Raw genomic sequence first — 19,583 nt, forward strand, 5'->3', positions numbered from 1 at the left:
AGTTCTCTTACAAAAGTAAAAAGAGGGTGGTTGTAGAAAATGTAGCATCTAGGAGAAATGGATTTTATTTTGCTTAGAGAAGTCTCCTCTAACATCTCACTGCCTTTTCCTCCTTGGACAGTCACTCGTGACCAGAGGCAGCAAATGTCCAACGGCAGCTCCATCACCGAGTTCCTCCTCCTGGCATTTGCAGACACGCGGGAGCTGCAGCTCCTGACCTTCTGGCTCTTCCTGGGCATCTACCTGGCTGCCCTCCTGGGCAACGGCCTCATCATTGCCGCCGTAGCCTGCTACCACCGCCTCCACACCCCCATGTACTTCTTCCTCCTGAACCTCTCCCTCCTCGACCTGGGCTCCATCTCCACCACTGTCCCCAAAGCCATGGCCAGTTCTGTGTGGGACACCAGGGCCATCTCCTACCAAGGGTGTGCTGCACAAGTCTTTTTTTTCTTTTTCTCTGCTACAGCAGGGTTTTATCTTCTCACAGTTATGGCCTACGACCGCTACGTTGCCATCTGCGAACCCCTGCACTACGGGACCCTCCTGGGCAGCAGAGCTTGTGTCCACATGGCAGCAGCTGCCTGGGGCAGTGGGTTTCTCAATTCCCTCCTGCACACTGCCAATACATTTTCCCTACCACTCTGCCAAGGCAATGCTGTGGACCAGTTCTTCTGTGAAATCCCCCAGATCCTCAAGCTCTCCTGCTCAGCCTCCTATATCAGGGAAGTTGGGCTTCTTGTGATTACCACCTCTTTTGGTTTTGGGTGTTTTGTTTTCATTGTGGTGTCCTATGTGCAGATCTTCAGGGCTGTGCTAAGGATCCCCTCTGAGCAAGCATGGCACAAAGCCTTTTCCACGTGCTTCCCTCACCTGGCCGTGGTCTCCCTTTTTCTCAGCACCTCATTTTTTGCCTACTTGAAGCTCCCCTCCATCTCCTCCCCATCCCTGGACCTTGTGCTCTCATTTCTGTACTCGGTGGTGCCTCCAGCAGTGAACCCCCTCATCTACAGCATGAGGAACCAGGAGCTCAAAGACGCACTGAAGAAGCTGAAGAAACTCTGTAGCTGCTGCTTCCAGCTTCAGGGAGTTTAAAACTCTCCTGTCTTCCAGCAGTATGTCTCAATGTCTCTTTAGCCAACTCTTTAATTGTGTTTATATCTATCCTTTTTTATCTCTCGGTCTCAAAGGGTTCTTGTACAGATGGTCGTTGCAAAAGCTGGGCTGCCTTAGATGCAGTTGGGACTTAGCATATGGTTGAGGAGAGGAGTTTATGGTTTCCTGAATTACATCATGTTTAATTTTTTTTGTTAGCAATGAAGTTAAACCTTCTCTTCCTGTGTGCAGCCAGTTCACTGAGGAACTCCTTGAAAAGGAAACGTGGTTTGATGGTCTAGGGACTCCTTTAGGAAGCCACCGTAACAGATCTGTGAGATGAGTGCGAACGTGGTCATCCAAACCCAAGGTGTTTCATTGATACTGGTCACTCTGTTGCCCTGTAGCGGGTGAGAAAGCTCGACACCTGAACGTGACTTGCTGTGTGCAAAGAGTGAGGAGGGATATGCAGAGTCCTGGGCAGGGATTGTTTTGAGGGCAACACTGGGCTTTCAGCAAGATAGAAAATGATCTCTTTTAATGCTGTAGGCCTGGCTAGCATCAGAAAATTAAAAAAAAAAAATTAAAAACCAACAAGCAAACAACCCCCCCCCAAATAAAACCAACAAAGAAAATAAGAAAACGATCTAGAATTAAGAAAATGCTAAGCTTCTAAGATTCTTTGTGGTCTTATGCTCCTGGTTTTCTTTTGGTTTGTATTAATATACTCATCTTTGGTGATTTCGTGTGCTGGGGTGGGATGCAGTTACAGGGACACAGATGCCTGCTGCCAGGGTAGATGCCCTGGGGTCCTCTGCCTAGGCTCCACCTGCAGCTCCCGAGGGTCTCTGGTCTCTGATAACTGCCAGTCCCAGGCAAGTGCCTCAGATACACCGGGGCCTCTAGAGGTGGCACTGGGTGCTTATGGTCAGACAGAAGAACTCAGCCTGAAAACCTAAGAAAATTTTTTAATATTAAAAAAAATGAGCGCCTTTTAATCAGCTGAAATGGTTCAATACTGTCAATCAAATGTCAGTGTAAGTCAATAACATGTCAGTCAATATGTCAATAAATGTCAAAATGTCAATAAAATGTCAGTCAATAAAACGTCTGCCATGCCAAAATGTGAGTTTTCAGGATGTATATTGGTTGTAGGAGAAGATACATAGATTTTCCCCTGTACTTGCCTTGCTCGTACTCTCTGTATTATACTGTGCATTTCATCGCACTAATCTTTCAGGTATTTCCACGTGTCCTGACTAAACTGATCACGTTTGAAGTCACCTTTCCAGCAGACTAACTGGACTTATGCACTTTCCAGTGTTCTCCAGATTTCCCTTCTTCTTCCTCTGTGACCATTCAGATGTCTCTCGCCCATCCAGTTGCTACTTTGAACTTTTCTTTCAGTAGTCTGCCTATTTCTCTCTATAGCTAGCTCTTTAATTGTAATTCTATTTCTCATTTCCTGTCTGTCTCTCTAAACCATCTCTTGTGTGGTTATCCCTTGTGAAAAGTGAACCTGCTTGGAGGCAGCTCGGACTTACCATACGGTGAAGGTGTGTTTTATTGTTTATCATGTTTTACTTTTGGTTGTTTGGGGTTTTTTTAACGCTTAGGAAAAACCTTTCTGTGCCTGTTTGCAGCCCGTTCTCTAGTGAAGAAGTCTGATCTAAGGAAAAGTGACGTAAGTCCCAGGCGGCGGATGAGAGAAATGGTGGTGTTGGGGAGACGAGGAGCACAGTTGTCCACACAGTGTTGGACCTCAAGGCACTGCTTTTCCTCCTGGTCCAGGCCTCCTTAGGAGACCCTGGATCAATAGCAACTGGAGAATGCTGCTATCATGTCTTCAAAGTTGTCATAGAAATCTTTCTCTTTAACTCCACTCCTGAAACCTCTCTAATTACCTGGACAGGTCTTGAAGACTTGATGAAGATGACAGAAGAGACATGACTCGTTAGGGCTTTCTTCATTTTAATGAGCCCCATGGTGTATTTGGTACCCTGAGTCCATGAACTTCCGATACGGAGAGGAGATAGAAGTAATCTCTCAAGAAGTCAAAGTCGAAGTGAAAGAAGAAAAACCCAAGGTGTCTTGAAGTGTTAATGGGCCCCACTGAGGGCCATTACTGACAAAGCCTCCCCATGGACTTGTCAGAGCAGATAATCGGGTGCTGTGATGGCGAGTAGGCAAATGGTGCGGGTGGCTCTGATGCCGCGCCAAGCCTTGGATTGCTTTATGAAGCAGAAAGGCTGAGCCCTGAGCCCCAGCCTCTGGGAAGGGAGATCCTGTCCCTCACAGAGCTCAGGGCTCTTCCTGGGGCAGCGTGATGTGGGATGTGCAATGCTTAGTGAAGGACAACAGTGTGGCAGTGCCCGGCCTTCCCGGGGGCTGCAAGAAGACAACAAGGCCCCAGTGCCATGAGAACAACCTGTCTCCTCATAGACCTCAGTAGCACAGACAGCTGCCGTGGCCAAAGGGACAAAGACCTCAAGCACGTGCAGGCAGGATCAAAGCTTTTTGGGAAGGAAGGAGGGGGAGCTGCCCTTTATCTGGGAGGTCAGCAGGAATGCATGGAGCTCTGCCTTGGGATGGGTAATGAGCTAGCTAGGCGCTTATGGGTCAGGATTAGCAGGCAGACCAGCATCGTTGATGTTTCATAGGGTGCCTGATACAGAGCACCTGACCAGGATGCGCCAGATGAGGCCTTCTTCAGGCAACAGGCAGGAACCTCGCATTCACACGCCCTGGTCCTCGCGAGGACCTGAACCACCCTATGTCATGGTTTACCTTCAGTCGGCAACTAAGCACCACACAGCCACTCACGCACGCTCCCTCCATGGTGGGATGAGGGAGAGAATTGGAAGAGTAAAAATAAGAAAAGTTGTGGGTTGAGATAAGAAGAGTTTAATAATTGGGAAATAATAATGATAATATTGATAACAATGATAATGATAATGATGATGATGATGATGATGATAATAATAATAATAATAATAGTAATAATAATAATTGTAATGAAAAGGAAAACAACAAGAGAGAGAGAGAGGAAGAAAACCCAAGAAAAAAACAAGTGATGCAACCAGTCACCACCCGCCGACTGACGCCCAGCAAGTCCCCGAGCAGCAATCGCTACACCCCAGCCAACTCCCCCCAGTTTATATACCACCATGATGTCATATGGTATGGAATAGCCCTTTGGCCAGTTTGGATCAACTCTCCTGGCTGTGCCCCCTCCCAGTTTCTTGTGCGCCTGGCAGGGCATGGGAAGCTCAAAAGTCCTTGACCAGTGTAAACACCACTTAGCAACAGCCAAACCATCACCGTGTTATCAGTATTATTCTCATACGAAATCCAAAACACAGCACTATAGCAGCTACTAGGAAGAAAACTAACTGTATCCCAGCCGAAAGCAGGACACCTTGATATTTGCTGGAAGGCTGACATGGCAGGACACATGCAATCCAGGCGGTTTCTGGAGACCATCAATGATAACTTCCCAAGAATGCAGAGAATGGGCTCAGAAAGCCAAAGCTCATCTGAAGTCGCATCTGTTGAAGGATTTGAAGAACAAGGGCAGCTCTTACAGTGACATCAGCAGCCAAAGGAAGGCTGGGAAAAACGCAGGCCTGCTGCTACATGGGTCTGGGGCCCTAGTGACAGAAAGCGCAGAAAGGGCTGGCGTCCTCAGTGCCTTCTTTGCCTCAGTCTCTCTTGGTGAGACCAGCCTTCAGGAATCCCAGGCCCCTGAGAGCAGAGGGAATGTCTGGTGGAGGAGGATCAGGTTAGGGAACCTTTAGACCAACTGGACATAAACAAGCCCATGGGAGCTGACAGACGTACTCGTCAGTGCTGAGGTACCTGCCCAATGTCATTATGAGGCCACTCTTGATCACCTTTGAAAGGTCATGGCTATTGGGTGAGATTTCTGAGGACTGGAAGAAAGCGTATGTCACTCCTGTCTTCAAGAAGGACGAGCAGGAGGAACTGTGGAGCTGGTCAGCCAGTCTCCAAGAATGGAGTAGAGAAGTGGAAAGTGAGGTGGATTGCAAATGGGATGAATTGCTGGGCTCACAGCTTTTGTGACCAGCACCACAAACTCCAGCTGGAGGCAAGTCACTAATAGTTTTCCCCAGGGTTCAATATTAGGGCCAATACTGTTTAATCTCTTCCTGGTCTGGAGGATGAGACCGAGTGCACCCTCAGAGAGTTAACCGATGACGGGATACTGGGAGGAGTGGCTGATAAACCACAGGGTTGCACTGTGATTCTGAGGGACCTCAGCAGGACGGAGAACTGGTTCAGAGGAGATCCTCACAAAGTTCCACAAAGGGAAATGCAAGGTCCTTTATGGAAAAGGACCTGCAGGTCCTGGTGGACAACAAGTGGGACATCAGCCAGCAATGTGCCCTCATGGTACAGAAGGCCACCAGCATCCTTGGCTGCATTGGGAAGAGCAGCAGGTAGAGGCAGGTGATCCTTCCCCTTCTACTCAGCACTGGTGAGGCAATACCTGGAGTGCTGGGTCCAGTTCTGGGCAACAAAATTGAGAACTTGCAGAAACGAGTCCGGCTCAGGGCCATGAAGATGACTGAGGACCAGAGCATCTTTCACGTGAAGAGAGGCTGAGAGAGCTGGGACTGTTCAGCCTAGCAAAGAGAAGGCTCGGGGGGGATCTCATTGAAGTGTAAAAAAACCTGATGGGAAGGAGTGAAGAAGAAAGATATAGACTCTTCTCTGTGGTAGCCAGTGACAGAAAAAGAGATTACAACCCATGACATTCCATCTGAACACAAGACAACACTTGTTAAATGTGAGGGAGGTCAAACACTGGATCAAGCTTCCCAGAGAGCCTCCATCCTTGGAAATATTCACAACCCAGCTGGACCCAATGACTTTTGGCAACTTGCTCTAGCTGACCCTGCTTGGAGCAAGGGTGTTGGACTAGCTGATCTCCAGAGATCCTTTCCAACCCCAACCAGCTTGCGATTCTCTGGTTCTGTAGTGCCTGGCAGGGTTTCTGAGAACTTCTCTGTAGTATCCCCGCACCAGCTGGACTCCTGGTGTCCCTTGGAGCAGAGCCTCCTTCTGAAGATGATCTCCCTCCCCTTGTAACCCTGAGGACAGGGTGGAACAGTGATTATAAAGGGACTATAAACTAGCAATGCCTCAACATACAGCAATGTCCCCTACCCCTGAGTCCATGTCCAGCCCCTTCTTCCTTGAGGATTTGAGTTGGAAGGGACATCTGAAGGTCTGCTCTGAGCAGGGAAAGCGTTACATTTAGATCAGGCAAGTCAGTGCTTTCTCCAGCTGAGGTTTGAAAATCTCTACGGCCAGGACCCACTGCTTATCCACTATTGCGGTGATATATGTGTGTATGTATATGTGTATATGTTTAAACAAGTGTGTATAGAGACGCATGTTTATGAGTATATATGTATTTTTTTTTCTTTCCTTAACCTGATAAGAAATTTCCCTTACTGCTTCTTGTCTTTATGGTCTCTCGTCCTTTCCTTCCTTTCATGATCCCCAGCCAGATCATCCCACCTCCCAGACCAAGGAGAATCACAACCTCCTCTCCAAGCACAGCCTCGCTGGGACCCTCTGGAACCATGCAGGCAAGCTGTGGTGGCCAGATCCAAGCAGAGACATGCCCTACAGAAGGACTGTGGTAGCGAACATGAGCTGATGCTGGGACAGAGCCAGGGGCCATGGGGACATCAGAGAAGACCTCCATCAGCTTCCCTTCCACCAAGACAGGGACTAATGTTCCCAGGGATGCTCCTGAGAGAGGATGGTAACAGAGAAAAGGAGGCACTCGGGGCTGCAGTGCAGGGCACCGATGCTCCCCTCCATGCCTTGGGCCTCCTGGCAAGCAGCGCCCGGGGCTGCGAGCAGCAGTGAGTCCTGTCTTGCCTGTGTGTAGCTGCTCTGGCTTCAGAGAGTCTGCTGGCAGCGCTGGAGCTGGTGGTGCTCACCCTCCACCTCCAGTGCAGCGACTGGGGTGACAGCTCGGCCTATCTGAGGTTATTTTGAGGGCACTTTTGGTGTCCTGGCAGTGTGGGAGCTTCCTGGAGCATCACGGCTCTTGTTCTCATTGCCACCCCTGCACCAGTGCAGCTCTGCTGTCCCACAGCCCAGCTGTGCAGGCATCAACGGGGCAAGGTGCAGTCAGAGGTGGGAAAACGTCCCCCTGGTATGCTCTGCCCAACAGAGCTCCGTGCCACCTCCCTCTGCCGCCCTCCTGCTTTGACAGCCCTCCCCAGCACTGGTCCCTGGCCAGACTTAGCTGTATCCCATGCAGGGGCTCATAGACAGCCCTGCTACGGGGTCTGTCAGGGTTTGGGCATGTGTGAGCCAGGGAAGGGCTGGGTGTTCCCCCAGTGTAGGCAGAGCCGGTCACATTTAAATGATCAGCCCACACGGGGACCATGGTGAATGGCCAGGGCTGGAAATGGAAGGTACAAAGGCTCAGGATTGGGGGTTACTTTGGGGCCAGCATATGGGGTGGGGAGACTGTCTCAAGAGCACGTGCTGGGCACAGGGACTGAGGGGTAACAGCAAACTCACACGGTCATGCTTCCTTCAGTGCAAGCCCTGACAAAGGTTCCCAGCCTCCCTTTCAATGCCATGCTTCAGGAGGGACAATGACACTAAAGGATGGGGAGCGAGGGACACCAGTCCTTCTTCATCCACTTCCCAGACCTCGCGGAGCACCAGGATAGAAAGGTCTTCTGGCTCTACACCATGAGCATGCTTCAGGGTAACCACCGTCTGGACACTACTGCTGATGAGCCGAATGCCAGAATTTTCCTCCCCCTGGCAATTTCCAGCCCACATCACCTGCCACCTTAACTTTCCCCACCTCTCCTCTGATGCGGCTGGATGTTTCCTGGCCCACTCCCCACGCTCCCTGCAGGGCCTTGAGCTGGATGGGGATATGCTATCCTCGCTACAGAAGAGGGTAACCAATGGGGAAAGGGTTAACAGGGGAGGCTGTTCTTTTTGGAGAGTATGAAGATGGTAAAAAAGATGGACTTGAGAGGAGAGTAAGAAGGAATGAGGACATGAAAGGTGAAAAAAAGGATGGGATCAGGGCTGTCTGGGGGTACCTGTGAAGCAGCCTTGTACTGGATGGGAATGACTTCCACAGTCAGGGAGACCCTGAGCGCATTCCTTAACATTGACAACATGAAGGAGAAGGAAAAGCAACGTTGTTCAGGCTGGGAGGGAATTTGGGTGGTATCTAGACTAGCATCCTGCTCCAAGCAGGGTCACACCAGGTTACTGAGGGGTTTCATCCATTTGGGTGTTGAAAACTTGCAAGGATGGAGCCAGAGCACACCCCGGGAAACAAGTCCCAGTGTGTGACTGTCCTCATGTTGGAAAAGTTTCTCCCTATAGCTAGCCTGACTCTCTCTTGTCTCAGCCCATTGCCTCTTGTCCTCCTGTCTTGCACCCCAGTGACGAGCCTGACTGTCTTCTTGGAAACATCTCAGTATCACTGTAGGCAATGCCTCTCTTGCATTGTGGGGGGTCAAAACCTGGGAAAGAATTCTGCGTGTAGCACTAACAAGTGCTGAGCAGAGGTGGAGAATCACTTCCCCTGCCTGTGCTCCTGCTCATACAGCCCAGGAGGCTCTTGGCCTTCCTTGCAGATAGCTCTTCTTCGGCCTAATGTAACCCAAGGACCACCAGAGCATTTAACACAGAGCTGCACCCCAGCCAAGCAGTCCCTAGCCTATGTCACTGCAGCGCCTTAGTCCACTCTAGGGCAGGCCTTTGGATTTGTACTCGTTGGATATCATGAGGTTCCTGTTGGCCCATCCCTCCAGCCTGCCTATATCCTTTGGGACGGCAACCCTGCCCTCCAGTGTATCGGCTGCTCCCCTCGGTTGGGCGTCATCTGCAAACTGTATGAGAAAGCGTTCTTTTGTCTCCTCCAGATCAGTAAAACCATGTGAAAGGGGGCAGGTTGCAGGATGGACTCTGCAGTGAGAGGTCTTCAGGCAAAGCATCACCTGTTTACCACGTCCCTCTGAGCCCGAACGTGCAATCAGTTTTTAATCCATCTGCTTATCCACCCAGACAGACCATGATATCATAACATGGATAAAAGCATATAGTGGGGCATAGTGTTAAAAACCTTGCTTAAGTCCAGGTAGATGATAGCCACTGCTCCTCCCTCACCCAGAAATACAATCCTTTCATCTCAGAAAGCAGCGTGGATGGTCAGGCATGACCTACCTGAGTAAATCCAATCACCGCCTGTGGGAGAGTGGTTGAGTGACAAAGGGCACGATTTGATTGATGTAAGCATTCCAGCCTTTGATATGGCTGAAGAACCAGATGTCACGGTGGAATGTCCTTGAGATAAGGAAGAAAGCAGGAGGAGCACTTGGTAAACAAGATAAGCGGAACCAAGCCTGGGAAATGTCGACGGACCCCCTTCGCGTGAGCAGCGCATGAACAGCAGCTTTGTACCAACCAAGTAACTGTTTTAGGTGCATGGACAAATGTAGTTATCCAATAGTATAGTTGTTATTAGCGCGTGCTTTGCTTGGTTGTCTATATAAACCTGTCGAATAGTCTAATTAAAGGAGAACGACCATACTCATATTGAGACTCATCGTTACTCCGGGTCCGTCTCCCACTCTGGCATCTGGTAGCAGAGGATGATTACTCGCTGGGTGAGATCTCCGTGACTGCGGTAAGCAGCTAGAGGAGGGGAGTGGGAAACCACGGTTGAGAGAAGCGCTGCTTGGGGCAGAAGCGGGGCAGACGCTGGTGTGAGGTCGCTCCTCACCTCTCAGGTGCAGTGATGGAAATAGAAGCTGCAGCCACGCTGCTCGCTGGAATCCTCTCCAAGAGAGGGATAGATGCACCAGTGAAGCAATTAATTCGATTAATTAAGCTGGGACAAAGTTGGGGTCACTTTTCTGACACCTGCATGTTGTTTTCCGTCTCGGAATGGCGGGATTTTGGAGGAACAGTGTGGCAAAAAACAGTAGAGGGAGATGAAAAGGATGAGAAGGAAATAAAAGTGGTTCGTGGGCTCTGGAACGCTGTGTTAGAGACTTTGAAAGCGATGAAGGCGGAGAGAGAAGTTGCTTGCGCTGCTGCCAAAATGTTAGGTCTGGGAGTGTCTAGTGATAAGCCCAGAAATAAACCAGGACCTATTGCGCGATTTTTTGGGTTGCCTGCTGTGAAGGGCATGTCTGGAGCTGTCTGTAAAAATGTTTCTGAACTGCGGGAAAAAGAAGGTCTCATCTCATTAAATGAAATGGGTAGTGCCACGTCGGGGTCGATGCAAACGCTGGAAAAAACGGAAGTTCCTGCTAGCAGAGTTGATGCGAACTGTGGAGTAAATGCGGAAGTAACTCCACCAAAGGCTCCTAGAGGGGCGGGGTTGACGAAGCTTAATGACTTGGGCAGAGCATCCTGCCGACCCCCCCCTACACCCCCTCCCAGTGAACCACCCTCCGCGCCTCCAGTACCACCCTCATCCTCGTTCTACCCGCCTCTGCCTCCCTCTACCGAATCCTCTGGAACCACCACGCCGACTAGCGGGGAGGAGCTGCCACAATCCTCAGATGTCACTGCAAAAATATTGCAAACAGTGGAGCTGCCACAATCCTCAGGTGTCACTGCAAAAATATTGCAAACTAGCGGGGAGGAGCTGCCACAATCCTCAGATGTCACTGCAAAAATATTGCAAACAGTTTTAAAACGTCTTGACGATCTGGAATTACAAGCAATAAGGAAAGGAGAAGCTGTGCCTCCATGTTTAATGAACCCTCCAGCACTCCCTAGAACTACACGCTGGAGTGCTGTCATCAAAGATGCAATTTTAGAAGGACAATGGAAGCCTGTTGGAGGGGCTGAGGGCCCTGCAAAATTAGCGTTCCCGGTCATACAAGAGAACGGGCAAGGAAAATGGGCGCCGCATGATTGGAAAATATTACAACAAGCCCGAACCACTATTTCAACATACGGAGTAAAGTCCGAAGCAACACGACAAATTGTTAGTTGGATTTTTGCTGCCGACCTCATGTGTCCGCATGATTGTCGAAACTTAATGAGACTGTTACTTACCCCAACACAGTATCTACTGTGGATGTCATCTTGGCAGCAACGAGCCACTAGTGCTGCGGCTCAAAGACAAAGGGACGGGGATCCACTTCGTGGAGTCACCGTCGACATGCTCGTAGGGCAAGGACCATACAGTGACCTTCAGGTACAAATTACATTTCCAGCACACATGTTGCAGTTGTCTGCTCAGTTAGCACTAGAAGCATTCCTTGGCTTACCAGGATCAAGCGTCCCCTCATTTAGTAATCTACAACAAGGTGCAACAGAGAAATACAGTAATTTTGTGGATCGACTCTGGGAAGCGATCATGAATCACCCTGATCTATCAGAAGACAGCAAACAACAAATGTTCAAAATATTGGCTTTTGACAATGCCAATGAAACGACAAAACAAACGCTGGCCAGTTTGCCCAAAGGAGCTGGAGTAGAGGAAATGCTTCTGCGGGTGGAAAGAGCCGAGACACAACGACATGGAAACACCGTCGCTGCTGCGGTCCAGGGAGCAGTTCGAGAAATAATACAACCCCTAGCCGCAGTGGTGCAGAAAAAACAAGGCCCAGCTCCCAAGGGAAAGTCTCATCGACCACCTGGACAACCTTTTCGGGGAAATTGTTTCCGCTGCAGGGAGTCAGGCCATGTTAAAACGAATTGTCGTGTCGCAGTTTGGTGTGAGCGCTGTCAGAAAAGCACTCATGCCACCAAGGCATGCTCGGGAAACTGGAAGCCGAGCGCGGGGAGAGGTCGCGCGCAGACACAAATGAACCCCCAAAACGAAACACAGGGTTTTTACAACAGTACCAACCAGCCACCCGAGGAAGTCTGGGAGTCGACGTGGAAACCACAATAGACGTCACCCTTGTTGACTCTAACGTTCAAAGAATTCCCAGCAATGTTATAGGGCCTCTCGTTCATCAAGATAGCAACGTTGGAGGATTGTTACTAGGCCGGTCCTCCGCCGGTATAAGAGGTCTCATTGTGTTGCCTGGAGTGATCGACGCAGATTACATGGGTCGTATTTATATTATGGTCTATACCGTTTGTCCACCTTTGTTTATCCCTGGAGGCAGTAAAATCGCACAGATAGTTGCAGTTTGCAATCCACTAGGCCATTTGCCACAATCAAATGTTCACCGAGGCAATCACGGTTTCGGGTCCACTGGACCTGCCGTTTGTTTTACAGCAAAACTGAACCAACGGCCAACGATAAAAATAACCATTACTCAACAGGGCATATCACAAAAAATTGATGCAATGTTAGACACTGGGGCTGATGTTACAATCATCAGCCGTGACATATGGCCTTCAATGTGGCCAGTAGAGTTACCGACATCATGTATCGCAGGAGTGGGTGGACAATCAACACCCTATATTAGTAAACAGCCAATACATTTGCAATTTCCGGAAGGGCAGCATGCCACTCTTAAGGTGTATGTGTTACCTTTACCTGGGACATTAGAAGCACTAATCGGAAGGGATGTTTTGAGTCAAATTGGAGCAGTTTTAACAACGAAGTATTTTCAGTCATGGGCACTGGGGAGCAGTCACCCAACCCGCCCAACCCGCCCAACCCGCCATTGACATGGCTTACAAACGAGCCTGTGTGGGTTGACCAGTGGCCCATGACTGAAGAGCGACTGCAAATCGCCAAACAACTGGTTGCTGAACAGTTTGCAGCTGGTCATATTAGACCTTCTGTTAGTCCATGGAACACTCCCATTTTTGTAATCCCAAAAAAGAGTGGAAAGTGGCGACTCTTGCATGATTTACATAAAGTCAATGAACAAATGCAATCTATGGGTGCATTGCAGCCTGGGATGCCATCTCCTAGTATGTTACCACGTGGATGGCACGTCTTGATAGTTGATTTAAAAGACTGCTTTTTTACCATTCCACTGCACCCGCAAGACACTCAACGTTTCGCCTTTTCGGTGCCGACAGTGAACAAGGCCACACCGGCAGAGCAATACGAATGGGTTGTTTTGCCACAAGGGATGAAAAATTCACCCACGTTGTGTCAATTGTATGTAGCATGGGCGCTGCAGCCACTTCGAGCCCAGTGGTCAAATACAATAATTTGTCATTATATGGACGATATTCTTTGTTGTCAAGAGCAACCATTCTCAGACGGGTCGTTACAGCAGCTTACCTGCATCTTAGCAAAAAAAGAGCTTGTCATTGCACTAGAAAAGGTGCAGCGTACTGCCCCTTGGAAATATCTTGGGTGGTCCATCTCAGACTCAAAAATCCGACCACAAAAGACAGAACTTGCCACTCAACTGCACACATTACATGATGTCCAAACCTTGCTTGGAGACATTCAATGGGTTTGCAACTGTGTTGGTATTTCCAATACTGATATTGCACCCCTGACTGCGCTGTTGCGTGGAACAAATCCTGCAGACAAAGTGACCTTAACAATGGAGCACCACACAGCGCTACAACAAATTATTCAAAAAATGCACGCGGCTTGGTCATCACGCCGCATCCTGCCACTACCAATATCATTGATCATATGCAACGGAAAAGACTCACCTTATGCAGTCATTTGTCAGTGGCAAAACAAGAAAGGGGAATGCATTTCTCCCCTTCAGTTAGATGCCACTGCCAAATGCAAAGGACAAGGAGATATGTTTAATATTTTGGAATGGGTATTCTTAGGTGTACAACCAAAAATGAGTATCCAAACACGGACTGAAGCAATAGGTGAACTAATACGGAAAGGACGGTCACGAACCATAGAAATCAGTGGCCAAGAGCCAGGAGATATTAGCATACCCGTTAGCGCCGTAGATGTGGAGTGGTGGCTTCGTAATGATGAGGCCATACAGAATGCCTTTTTAGGCGATAGTGGCAAGATACATTCTCAGCAGCCACAAGGGAAATTATGGCAATTGTTAAGGCGGAATCAATGGATACAGAGATCCAAAGTAAGTAAGAACCCATTGCCAGGCGGTGTCACTGTCTACACTGATGCCGGCAAGCGTCTGTGGCGTGCAGCCTGTGTCTGGAAGGAAGGTGACAATTGGAAGCGACATATCATGGAGGGACAACCTCAAGATTCCCTCCAGACTTTGGAGCTGACTGCCGTAGTTTGGGCTTTGACTAACTGGATAAATATTCCCTTAAATGTGGTGACTGATTCAATGTATGTGGCTGGAGTAGTGCCGCGTCTAGAAGATGCCCTATTAAGGGAAAGAACGAATCCTAGATTGGGGAATTTGTTTGTCAAACTACGATCTGTATTAGGTCAACGAACAGCAGCCTGTTGTATTATCCATATTCGTAGTCATCAATTGGACATTGGTCTTGGCCAAGATCGCGGTCCAGTGTGGGTGCCGAGCAGAAACGTGAAGCCTGTTCTAGCTCATCGTAACTCATCCGACGAGCAAGATGAACCTGCTCCTGATAATCGGGGCATTACTCCCGGTGGTAATGAGTCTTCACAAGATTGAGCCCAGGGAAAATATGTGGGTTACCTGGGCGAACAAAACAGGTCAACAAGCATTTTGCCTTTCACTTGCGTCTGTTACAGAACCTTTTAGAACATGTTTAATAGGAGTACCACGTTTTAAGGAAGACGAATTTAGTAGCTTTGCTAGCCAAAATTGTAGCCAATCTAAAAGTAGTAGCGAATGTAGCACCACACTCATTAATAGTTTAAATGTTACACTGACGTGGGACCCCCAAGAGCTAAACTTGTTAGGTTCAATGAGAATTGGAAATACCTCAAAAAACTGGACACAAACCTGTATTGTATTTGGAGGACCTGCCTTTACTGGTCCTAATTTTTATAGATCATATAGTTGGACTGGGTGGACGAACGTCACGTCAAAGGAAAATGGTTATAATTATCAAAACGCAGGCAACTTTTGTGGCACAAATAGCTCCAGCAGCCAAGGGCTGGGGGCCTTAGGAGCTGAAGCTGAGGGAGGAAAATCAATCTGGAAAAATGGCACCCCAAAGGCCTTGCCACCAGATGTATTTTTGATATGTGGTGATAGAGCATGGCAGGGAATTCCACAAAACGTGTTTGGTGGGCCGTGTTATCTTGGCAAGTTGACGTTATTAGCCCCAGGTCAAAATTGGTGGAGAAATATAATAAGTATGACAAAAGAAAAAACAGAGAGACGTAAAAGACGAACAGTCACAGGTCTTTCACAAGATTGTGATGATGAGCTCGCCCTCCTCAGTACTACTGAGAGGGTGTTTTTGTCTCTGTTTATACCTGGGGGGGCGGCAGGACGAGCCCTGAAACAGATAGGGCAACTAGCCTGTTGGGCCAAAAAACAAGCAAATATCACTACCGAAATAATAGAGGCTTTATTAGAGGATCAAAATAGCTTGCGCCACGCAATTTTGCAGAATAGAGCAGCAATTGATTTTTTGCTATTAGCTCAAGGTCATGGTTGTGAAGATTTTGAAGGCATGTGTTGTATGAACCTGTCTGATCACGGTGAATCAATTCACAAACAGCTGCAGCGGCTAAAAGAGCATGCCAACAAAATTCAACAGGATCAGGGGTTTCTTGATGAATGGTTAACCAGTTCATTTGGGCCTTTGCCGCAATGGCTAAAAGGCTTGTTGGCTGAAGGGTTGCGACTTTTAATAATCTTAGTTATTGTAGGTTTGTGTTTTTGTATAGCATTTAGCTGTATTAAAAGGACCCTCTTAACCATAGTAAACCATGCCTGGATTGCTCAAAAACAAGAAGGGGGAATTGTGGGAGAGTGGTTGAGTGACAAAGGGCACGATTTGATTGATGTGAGCATTCCAGCCTTTGATATGGCTGAAGAACCAGATGTCACGGTGGAATGTCCTTGAGATAAGGAAGAAAGCAGGAGGAGCACTTGGTAAACAAGATAAGCGGAACCAAGCCTGGGAAAGGTCGACGGACCCCCTTCGCGTGAGCAGCGCGTGAACAGCAGCTTTGTACCAACCAAGTAACTGTTTTAGGTGCATGGACAAATGTAGTTATCCAATAGTATAGTTGTTATTAGCGCGTGCTTTGCTTGGTTGTCTATATAAACCTGTCGAATAGTCTAATTAAAAGAGAATGACCATACTCATATTGAGACTCATTGTTACTCCGGGTCTGTCTCCCACTCCGGCAACTGACAGGTAGCAGATCTCCAGGAAGGACAAATTCCTCAGGAAGAAATCCATGGGGCTGTGGAGGCTTGAGTCCACTGCTGTGATGAGTGCAATCAGGCTGCTCCCTGTGGGCACCACGAGGTAGATGAGCAGGAATACTGGGAAGCACAGGCCCTGCAGGCTGGAGTGGTCAGCAAATCCCAGAAGAATGAATCCAGATCCCACGGTGTAATTCTCCACGCCTTTTCTTTGGGGCATTTTCCCTATACAGAGCAATCCACACAACAGGCTCTGTTGTGGTTTAGCCCCAGTCGGCAATGAAGCACCACACAGACGCTCGCTCACCCTCCCCCCCCCGCAGTGGGATGGGGAGAGAGTCTGAAGAGCAAAAGTAAGAAAAGTCGTGGGTTGAGATAAGAACAGTTTAATAATTGGAACACTAATAATAATAATAATAATAATAAATTGTAAAGAGAAGGAAAACAAGTGAGCAAGAGAGGAACAAAACCCAGGAAAAACCCCAAGTGATGCAACTGCTCACCACCCTGCGACCGATGCCCAGCCCGTCCCCGAGCAGCAATCGCTACCCCCCAGCCAATTTCCCCCCAGTTCATATACTGAGCATGACGTCATACGGTATGGACTAGCCCTTTGGCCAATTTGAATCAACTATCTTGGGTCCTGGCAGAGCATGGGAAGCTGAAAAGTCCTTGACCAGTGTAAACATTACCTAGCAACAACTAAAACATCAGCATGTTATCAATATTATTCTCATACTAAAATCCAAAATACAGCACTATAGGAGCTACTAGGAAGAAAATTAACTTTATTTCACCCAAAACCAGGACACTTCCTTTGCTGATGGCTCGTGTTTTGAAAAATGAAAACCTAATGAAAATGAAATGAAAACCTAATGAAAGCCTAATGAAACCCAGGGACCGCCACAGCCTTTCCCATAGAGCTGCTACCCACCTAGGCAGTCCCTGGCATCTATCACTGCAGGGGCTTCATCCACCTTAAGGTCACGACTTGCTGGATCTCACGAGGTTCCTGTTGGTCCATCACTCCAGCCTCTCTACGTCCCTTGCAATGGCAGCCCTGGCCTCCATTGTAGCGTCTGCTCTCCTCAATAGGGTGTCTTCTACAAATGTTATGAAAAATCACCCTCTCGTCTCCTCTGGGTCATTAAGAACAGGTTAAACAGGGCAGGTTGCAGGACAGACCCCTGCAGGACCCTGCTAGCTGGAGACCTCCAGACCCAGTTCCACACATTAACCATGGTCTTCTGAGCCTCACCATCCTGCTGTTTTTTTAACCAGCTACTTATGCACCGATGGAGATCATAATATCCTATCTCAAACACAAAAATATTGTTGGGGGATGATGCTGAAAGCTTTGTTGACTTTCAGGTAAAAGACAGCCACTGCTTCTCCACGTCTAGCAATCCTGTCCTTTCCTCATGGAAAGCAAAGATGACGGCCATACACAATCTACCCTGGGTAAATCCAGTCACCTTCTCTTTCAGACACCCAGAAATGGGGTCCAAGTGCACACGCTCTGGGGCAGAACCTTTAGTTCCCCTGCTCATCACCTGGGCATTTTTGAAAGGTGCATGCAATTGCTGGGTGCTCCCAGTCAGCAGGCTGTTCCTCCAGTCTCCATGGCCTTTCAAAGATGATGGCGAGTGGCCTCACTGTGACATCATCCTGCTCTCTCAGCTCCCGGGGATGCCACCCCTCCTGGTAAGGACTCTGGATCACTCATGGGACCCCTGACTTGGTTCTCATCTACTGCTAGTTGATCTCCTCCAGAGTCCTGCCCCAAGGCACAAAGGCCCTGGAGCCCTTCCTGCTGAAGACTGAGGCAAAGAGGACATGGAGTATCTCAGAGCTATCTACAACTGTTCTGATTCAATTCAGCACTGGCCACACAGTATCTTTGTTGCTTCTTTAACTGTTCCTGAAGTGGTAAAGACTCATTATGGTGCCCTTGAATTGCCTTTCAAGTGCAGGCTGAGTTTCAATCTGGGTTATTGCTGTGCTTGGAGGATGCTGTCCTTGAAGACCAGCTGTACTGAGCTCTGCCGCCACGCCTTGCCAATTGATTCCGTCACTGTCACACCACTGCCTCCAACACTAATAGCTCCCGCTTATCCTGTCTGTGCCCCTTGCTGAGATCATTGCTGCACATGTGGGCTAAAGCACCCCAGGTGTGGCACCAGGCAAGCTCCTTCTTGCCGTCAGGAATCCTGGTACCGCGTGTCCAAGATCCTGTGTGTGCAAAGGCTTTGCTTCAAAGCAGAGACATGGCATGGACAAAGGACTTTTGAATGTTTTTCTAGCCCTTGGACTACAAAGCAGAATGAAATGCCTAAATTCACTAAACTGAAAACATTCCCCTAGCTTGGAGAAAGTAGATCCTTCCCTGTCACGTTCCTGGTGTCCTGTGTCATGATGGGAGAAGAAAAGGTGATTCTCGTGCCCATCTGTTTTTCTAATAGAAGAAATGTCACTGCTGGAATCAAGTGTCTCTGCCCAGCTGAGGGAGGGAGCATCAGTGATTACTTCAGCCTTGGGCTGGTGTTCTGCTGATAAGCTGGGCCGGGCTCCTGGGATGCAGGGAGCTTATGGCACCATGGGAGCGCAGAAAGCAGAGAGACCGCTCTGCCCAGGAGCAGCTCCTCCGCAAAGCGCAGCAGGGCTGAGGGCACTGCCTGCAGGCACTGAGGGGAGACGAGAGAGGCAGAGAGAGGTTAAAGGCAGTCTGGAGTGGAAGACATCTTCACAGCCCTTAACACCGTAAGTCGCTGGCCACAGGGCAGTGCACATGAGGTCCTGGAGGGATCTCCTAAAGCTGACACATCCCACGGTTGGTTTGGAGGAGAAGGATGAGTTCCAGCACAGGGATTCCCTGCCACATCGCCAGAGGGCCAGGGTATGACAGCTTGTTTCTCCCTGGGATGGCTGCAGAGTGTGAAGCTGGGTGTGCAGGCAGGAGTGTCCAGAGCTGTCCTTCAGAGCAGAGTCCCTGCACCCCAAGGGGCTGTGTGCCAGGGCAGGGACTCTGCCACCTGCCAGGGTCAGCGCTCAGCCTGCCTGGGGAGCTTCCCATGTCGCTATGGGGAGAAGTTGAGTGCACAAGGAGTGACCCCCAGCAAGGCAGGGTTCTTCTACTGTCGAGAGGGTGCGGGTCACAGCTGCTCAGAGCTCCAGATCACCCCCAGGACATTTGCAGAGAGTCCTTTTGAAGATGGGCATCAAGGCAGCATTTGCCTGACAGGCAAGCAGTCTGTGCTTTGACTTTTCTCC

General features: G+C 49.0%; 1 protein-coding gene across 1 annotated transcript; it reads left to right on the plus strand.

Moving 5' to 3' along the window:
* Positions 1–144: 144 nt before the first annotated feature.
* Positions 145–1,092, plus strand: LOC140645903 (olfactory receptor 14J1-like). The gene has a single exon (XM_072849364.1). The coding sequence runs from the start codon at positions 145–147 to the stop codon at positions 1,090–1,092; it is 948 nt and encodes a 315-aa protein (XP_072705465.1).
* The last annotated feature ends 18,491 nt before the right edge of the window (positions 1,093–19,583 follow it).

The sequence above is a fragment of the Ciconia boyciana genome, unplaced genomic scaffold (assembly GCF_034638445.1).
Source record: "Ciconia boyciana unplaced genomic scaffold, ASM3463844v1 HiC_scaffold_41, whole genome shotgun sequence".
Taxonomy (NCBI): domain Eukaryota; kingdom Metazoa; phylum Chordata; class Aves; order Ciconiiformes; family Ciconiidae; genus Ciconia; species Ciconia boyciana.